The 8,352-nt window shown below is 37.2% G+C and overlaps 1 protein-coding gene across 4 annotated transcripts in view; it reads right to left on the bottom strand.

Moving 5' to 3' along the window:
* LOC105680433 overlaps positions 1–7,880 on the bottom strand; it is a 12,290-nt gene extending 4,410 nt beyond the window's left edge. Inside the window, exons 1-6 of one of the 4 annotated variants that reach the window (XM_033319541.1) lie at positions 7,399–7,880; positions 6,654–6,784; positions 6,175–6,312; positions 5,812–5,860; positions 5,505–5,622; positions 4,884–5,391 (exon numbers count right to left, since the gene is read on the bottom strand). In XM_033319541.1, coding sequence (XP_033175432.1) covers positions 5,582–5,622; positions 5,812–5,860; positions 6,175–6,312; positions 6,654–6,784; positions 7,399–7,444 — 405 coding nt within the window. In that variant the 5' untranslated portion in view covers positions 7,445–7,880 and the 3' untranslated portion in view covers positions 4,884–5,391; positions 5,505–5,581. Of the gene's footprint in view, positions 1–3,663; positions 5,392–5,504; positions 6,037–6,174; positions 6,313–6,653; positions 6,785–7,398 lie in introns of those variants that run through there. The other 3 variants (XM_033319542.1, XR_004461247.1, XR_004461248.1) reach the window with 3 other exon arrangements.
* Between the last annotated feature and the right edge of the window lie 472 nt (positions 7,881–8,352).

The following is an 8,352-nucleotide window of genomic DNA, read 5'->3' as shown; positions in this document are numbered from 1 at the left end:
GGGGGGGGCGGTGTGTCGCTCGCACCGGTTCCCGGGCCTCTCTCGATCGCCGCCGGGACGGTCATCATGGAGGTTTTATACAGTTGGAGTCCCACACTACCACGCCACTTTCCCCAGAAGCGGCCTGGTGTCCGTGCGGATTTCCTCCACGTAAATATAAAAAAGAAATTATTTTTTATGTAGTTGATGACTCATTGCTGATCATGGTGTTCGATACCATGTTCAATCAACATTGTAAATCCGGAGATATACGAGGGATTTATCCCAAAAATCGAGCCAATTAAGGGAACCCAGTTTGGTAATGCAGTTGTGAGGAACCATAATGGACGAGGTTATATGAGAATAATAAATACCACATCGAGAGATTACGAACTTACCACACCTACGATGGTAATTAAAGAATTTGAAAACCTCACCTCGCTCTCTTGCATGACGAGCAATGCAATTTCAAAATCAAAAGAAACTGGGTTCGAGAAAATAATTGAATTACTACGAACATTTGAACAAAGAGGAGAGAAAAAGACGTCGAAGAATTAATTCGGAGGAATCAAGATAGATCTCATATTCCAGGAGATACGCTGGAAGGAACTGAAATTCTAGAGCATCGAATAATTACAACGGATGATATACCAATCAATATTAAACAATATCGTTACCCACCTGCATATCGAGAAGAGATAAATCGTCAAATTCAAGAATTACTGGACACTGATGTCGTAGAACAATCGAGATCTCCGTACAATTCTCCGTTATGGATTGTGCCGAAGAAACCAAACTCGCAAGGAAACAAACGTTGGAGATTAATTATTGATTATAGGAAGCTTAATGATAAAATGATCGGTGATTGTTACATCGGGCGACCCTCTACCTAAAGCAGGCCATACACCGCGGGCCAGGCGGACGCCAGATGTCCGCTCATACTTGCTGCGTACTCTCAATAGTCTTAAGGACCCATCATAAATCCCAGTAATTTGCTAGCTAAGGTCCTTCAGACAAATATCCTTTTTCTGAATCATTTCTAAAGACTATTGTCTACTACGGCTTGACAAGGGAAAGTTAGTTTTTCTCAAGTACGATGCTTCCTACTAGCAACTTTCTATCGAGGGCGGCTAAGACCCTTCCTAGTCCACCAACCTTCGTTTATCCATCAGAAGCAATGTATACTGCCCTCACTTTCCTGACCAAAAATGCCATGAACAAATCCGATGGTGCCGTGCGCTAGACACATCCATCACTAGCTTTCGTCCGACACAGCATCGTCAACCAACTTTACTTCTTCTACACCGCTAGAAGAGTCAACAACTAAGTACAAAAATCTAATGCCTAACATCTAAAACTAAGCACAACGCTAGAGGAGTACAACTCACATCAACTACCTAAGTCGGTTCTCGGGAATATCGAACATTCACCTCCTCTATTAAGCATCCTCTAGTGCTACGTTCACTAACATAACAAATTCAATTATAAGAGCCTTGCTCTAGTGTGCATATCTATCTTACCTTCGTGCGACAAGTTGTTATCTACGATGTATACCTACCCGACAGTGTAACTTAAGTGTTGGAAATATATAACTTATAATTCTGTGAATCACAGTGTTATACTAACTAAATCACCGCTATTATTTAAACCGAAATCGGGGGATCGATCAACTCGTGGTGTCGATTATTATAATCGTAACGGGAATTTACGACTCCAGTTGACGTCTCTCCTCGCGATTGCGTCTCCCCGCGATTGAAAATACAATACAAAAATGCTTATCCGCTCCCCAACATCACAGAAATATTGGATCAATTAGAAAGTGCGAAATATTTTTCCACGTTTGACTTGGTATCAGGCTTCCATCAGCTCCGAATGGTACAGGAGGATGCCCACAAAACGGCATTTTCTACACCGTACGGTACTTTCAATTCAAAAGAATGCCCTTTGGATTAAAAAATGTCACAGCAACATTTCAACGCGTGATGAACTCAGTGCTATCAGGATTGCAAAGATTGGAACTATTGGGCTGTCTGGATGACATAGTGATTTATTCAAGATCTCTTCATGAACACGAAAGTAAATTTAACAAATTAATGGAAAGATTAAGGAAAGCCAAATTGCGATTGCAACCCAACGAATGCGAATTCCTACGACACGAAGTTATTTGGGACATATAATCAGTGAAGATGGTATAAAACCAGATCCAAAGAAGATCGAAGCAGTATCAAAATTTCCACGACCAAAGAAAGCAAAAAATATCAAGCAATTTCTGGGACTAGTAGGATATTATAGAAGATTCATACCTAATTTCTTCGAAATTGCAAAGCCATTAACGCAACTATTGAAGAAAGACATTGCCTTTAAATGATTGGAAAATCAAGAAAATGTAGAAAACCTATTCTACAATATCCGGATTTTTCCAAACTCTTCAACCTCCCGACAGATGCATCAAGTATTGTCAGACTTCGTTAGCGAGTACTTTCCTCGGCGTCAACCTATCGCCACACAGAACCTACTGCTAGGCACTCCTTGTCAATCCTCGTTAACGGGTGCTTTCGGGTGGGATTACCATCGCGCAAGGCACCCAGTGCCTTGCTACCTCGATTAGCTAAGCCTGCAGGGGCTGTCGCTCGTCTCAGGTCAAACGAGGCGCATTCTAAGCCCTACCGTCTCTCCAGGGCGGTTCCGGAGCAGGCGGGACGCTGCCCACCCGCCGAAGGCCATTCTTGGCCATCAACCACTGCCACCACGAGTCCAAACCCATAATTGGCCGAGCAGAGGGGTCGCTACTCCCTCCGGGCTTACAATCGACCCCCATGGTACCATCTTAAGTCTTTGGTGGAACTATCGTGTGGATGTGCTCGGCAGATCCAGATGGGACTCACGTAAGTGGGGGCCTCAAGGTACAAAGTAGCCGGGAACTTACCCCGACGGTACCATCCTTGGCATCAGGATCGTGGGTGCGCTACTACCCAAGGCCACGTAGAGAGAGTATAACCGTACCTTACGCTTACACTCCCGGCGACCTTCCCTGAGGTGTACATAGAGGACTCACATAAGCGGGACGCTTCTCCCGACGGTCCTTCCTGGCTGCGGGAACGTGTGTTTGCCAGCCCCCATAGACCTACATAAGCAAGTCCTCCATGCGGGAACGACAGACGCATCAGGATACGCAATAGGCGGAGTATTGAATCAGGATTCACCGTTTGGAAAAGGATTTACCAATTGCGTACGCCTCCAGATTACTAAACCCCGCCGAACGAAACTACTCCACCATAGAAAAAGAGTGTCTAGCAATCGTCTACTGCGCGATGCATTTCCTACCATACCTGTATGGTAGGAAATTTACTATAGTAACAGGCCACAAACCGTTAGTATGGATGAATTCCATTAAGGATCCCACGTCGAGAATTTGGAAATGGAAACTGAAATTAGCAGACTTCGAGTTCGATATCCAATACAAAGAAGGACGAACAAATGCAAACGCGGATGCATTATCTAGAAACCCACCAGGTGTGTGCCTGCCAACCAGGAAGCGAGAAGACTCGCCAGATCGATATTCACATCTAAAGATTTCAATTGGCTATCTCAACCGAGGACCCTCCCATATTTGAAGCTAAACCACGCGTCTTGCCTTAGTTTTATGATCCGAGAAAACAAGGAAAAGCCTTTACTTCAAAACACCTTGCCATAGAAGAAACACTCGTAAAATATTTTGACCAAGCATTAGCCGAAATCGATGTAAACACAGGCGAGGAAGTAGCCGATCGAGAAATAGAGGACATCGAAGCAATAAGTGAGGAAGAGCCTTCTACGGTGGACTCTGAAGCAACTCGGCAACGAGGAGAAGACGCGAAACCTACGGTACTTGCGGAACTAAAAATTTCGGAAACGCGAGACTCAGTTACGAGAGTGAATGATCATAAAGTAATATTCGTCGATATACAGTGTGCTCCGATAAATGAAGGAGCCTTAGAAATGAAGGAAGCAGGGAAACTGCCGCATTATGAAGACCTAATGTTGAAAAGAGCAAGGTTGAATCAAGACTCTGAAAAATACATCATATTCCTACCCGTAAAGGAAAACCGAAATATTCCTATAACGCCAGAAAGTTTACTAAATTCATTGAGATCCTTACTGAACGTAGTAAGCGAAAAATAATTAACGTCCTTTAGCATTAGTAAAGGAAATTTGGAAGAAATACCCTGGCGACGCGCAATCAGGGAATTGAAGGGAGTATTTATGGAAAAAACCATAACTATCACCACCTGCACTGGGGAAGTAATCACATCACCAGTTGAAATACGAAATAATATAATACAAGAGAAACACGAATCATGCGTAGCGGGACACAAAGGAGTAACGAAGACCTATCAAAGAATACGATATTATTACTGGGAAAACATGAAGAAGGAAATTCAAGAATATATAAGAACCTGTAAGGAATGCCAATTGAAGAAGCTGACTAGAATAAAAACAAAACAACCAATAGTGCTCACAGATACACCGGGCAAAACTTTCGACAAAATTAGTATGGATATCGTCGGTCCATTACCAAGAACACAAAAGGGAAATGAATATATATTAACTATTCAAGATTTATTGACAAAGTATTCGATCGGGATTCCGATAGAAGGGATCTCCTCAGATAACGAACGTTTTCGTAAAACGATTTATTTGCCGATTCGGGTCACCATTCTTACCAACTAGGGAGCGAACTTTACATCTTCGCTAATGAAGAAAGTGGCAAAGAGATTTCGCATCAAACAATACACCACGTCGGCATACCATAGATAAAGCAGCGGTTCAATTGAAAGATCTCACCACGTGTTCACCGAATATCTCAAGTTATACATCGAAAATTCCAGAAACTGGGACGAATAAGTGGAATTATCCATGTTTTCTTATAACACCTCTGTACACGAAGGAACGAAATTCTCTCCGCATAAATTAGTCTTTGGGCACTTGGCCAGGGAACCCACTGGTGAAATGATAATCGAAGAGAACATGGAACCAACATATGCGGAATATCTCAGAGACCTGTTTGATAAAATCAACACCGTGCAGCAAATGGCAAGAGAAAATTTGATGAAATCCCAGTTAAAGTCAAAAGAATATTACGACAGACGAATCAACCCGCAAAATTACAAAGTAGGAGATCTGGTATATCTACTAAGGAACCTAGCAAAGGAAAATTTTCTGACCAATATACACGGCCGGATAAAGTGTTAGAAATTTTGCAGAATCAAAACGTCAAGATTGAAATGAAGGGGATTCTGCGAACAGTACACTTGAACAAGTTAAAACTAGCACACAACCGAAATAGACAATAGCCAAAACGATTTTAAGAGGCAACGTAGTATGGTGGTATATAGTATAACACTGCTTGTCGAATAATGAAGATAGCGGAACCTAAAAGAAAAAAAAAGAAATTACTATGTATTCTAACCACTATTTAAATATAAAATGCGTTAATTCAATAATATAAACAAAGATATTGGAAGAGATTAAAAAGAGAAAAGTACCTTATAAATCAATGGGACTTGTACATAATTAATTATCGTAGAAAGAAATGTATATGCAAAAATCCCACAGGGATTGGTTATGGGTCCATTTTTGTAGAACATAGTATATGATGGTCAGCTGAAAGAAATGGATAGATTAACCTCAATTGCCTTAATAAAAAAAAAAGGAAAAAAAATGATATTAAACATTTATAACTTAATATTAAAGTTAAACTAAAAGAAGTGGTGATAACAGTCAATAATTGATGTTCGACAACAGACTTACAGTTGGCCAATGAAAAAAAAAAACCGAGACCATTTCACTTACAGGTACGAGAATACTGAAGGTAATAAATATTAAGATTGACAATTATAACCTGAAAAAGAAAGAATGTTATAAAATACTTTGGAATAGAAATTGACAATAGTAGGAAATTCACCACTCACATATACACAAAAGCCAACACAGTTATGAGAAGCTTACTACCAAATTTAATTGAATAGAGAGTATTAAAGCAGATACTACTGGAACAGTTAAGAAGGCAACAGGAAACTGAAAAACCAAGAAAAATTTAGTGACATTATAACAAAATAACACAACGTTGACACTGCGGTTTTCGCAAACAAGAAAAGAGACAGACCATCTTACTATGCGGATACTTACAAAATATGGCATTTTTTTTATACTTACAGATCTAACACAAATAAAAATAGTCATAATAAGTGTTGACAATGTAACGAAGAACCAGATGATGCCGAACATGCACTGTGTAAATGTCCACAATGTGAGCGACGCAGTGTACAGACTTGGAAAATAAAGTTGAAGAACCTATAAGCAGTAATAATATAGTGAACAAAGTCTTAACTAATAAGATATGGACTAGCTTCAAATTGTATTATACAATTATGTAGTAACAACCAATTAATAAGAAAATAAAATTGGCCAATAAGTATAGAAAATGGTTAGAAATCAATCAAGATAGGCTAACCGAATATCAACAACATATATGACTGAAATAAAAGGATAATATATTACATTAACCTATATTATATTATTATACTCAATTTGATATATAGAAATTAATATTATAATACACAATAGTAGTCGTTGACACGATACACTATAAGCATATTAAATTAAACAAATTAAATGACAATTTTAATACTTACAGATGTAGGATAAATAAAAGTATTCATAATAAGTGTTGAGAATGTAACGAAGAACCAGACGATGCAAAACACACAATGTGTAAATGTTCCAAACACATGACACAGCATTGAAAAAAATAGAATCAAAGAACCTATAAACAATAATAATTCAATACACAAGCTCTAATTAATAATATATGGATTAGCTCTAAAAATTATACCATACAAATATGAAATAACAGCAAATCACAAGTATAAAGTAACGAAAAACTAATAAGAAGGAAATAGAAACAACCAATAAATATAGAAATAAGTTAGAAATTAATCAAGACAGATTAATTGAGTATCAACGACAAACATGATTAGAATAAGAGATTATTATATTGTATTGATCTATTATAGTATCATTATATTGAATCTGGTATAAAGAAGTAAAGTTATATTACGCAATAGTGACTGTGTGATACAATACATTATGACATATTAAATTAAATCAAATAAACAAAAGCTGTATAAATATAAACCACTCATAACCAAGCAGTGAAACAGTGCTATTAATAATTTATGGATTTCAGCAGCAATACAATCCACAAGCTATTATATTAAAATAACACATAGTATATATACAACAAACGCAAAGACAATATTATTGCCATTTGAATTTTCAATTGCACCAAAATAGAATTAGAAGCAAATAACAAATAAATGATTATTTTGGTATTAAATAAAACACAATGCACGTGCTATTAATATTAAAGTAACACACCGTAAACATACACATTATAATGAACACAAAACAATATTATTGTCATTTCAATTTTCACTTGCACTAAAACAAAGTTAAAATAAGTAACAGATAAATAACCATTCTGGTATTGTATAAAAAGTTATAAAACACTGGAAACATTCACAAGCGGCCATTTTCGAATTAATGCTGATCGTTGCGAGCACAAAGAAGCTTTTACGCATGCGCAATGAAACACATACAATAATTTTATACTATAATAAACACAAAATAATATTATTCCCATTTCAATTATACGTCATCTACTAAAATAAAGTTACAAATAATTAACAGATAAACAATTCGATATTAATAAAAGTCACTATACTAGGGACATTCACAAGCGGCCATTTTGGAAGTGATGCTGATCGATACGTGCATTTAGTAACTTTTATACGTTGCAAAATAAATTATATTTTCGATGAAGAAATAAATATTTAATAAGATGATAATAAAACAAATGGAAAATTGTAACAAGAAAATAATAAATAATAATTAATACAATATAATATTACACTATTATACGGTAACAAGAATATTAAAAATTAATAGAGATCAGAGAAATACAAAATAAATCAAAAGTTTGCTATTAATTGCAATTAACTATTAAACTACTAGCTATTCACGATTGATGAATTAATGGAGAAGAACACATAATATATAAGAAGCCAAGAGGCAGCGGACCTTATCCCTGAGAAATGATACACGTTATTATTCATTGACAACATTAATTAACTAAGAAATCGCATAAAAGAACAAGATTAAAAACAATGAATACAAAACACGTTAATAATAGAAAATTTTGTTATGTGTGTGTAGGGAATGAGTGTCGAGATTTACAAACAAAAACGGAGACACGATCAGCCAAATTTCCTTTGGAAATTTGAACCCCTAGAGGGGGAGTATCACGTCCCGCGCTCCGCACGTAGCGTAACG

Source organism: Bombus impatiens, unplaced genomic scaffold (genome assembly GCF_000188095.3).
Source record: "Bombus impatiens unplaced genomic scaffold, BIMP_2.2 scf_0162, whole genome shotgun sequence".
Lineage (NCBI taxonomy): Eukaryota > Metazoa > Arthropoda > Insecta > Hymenoptera > Apidae > Bombus > Bombus impatiens.
This window is presented reverse-complemented; position numbering and strand designations above follow the sequence as displayed.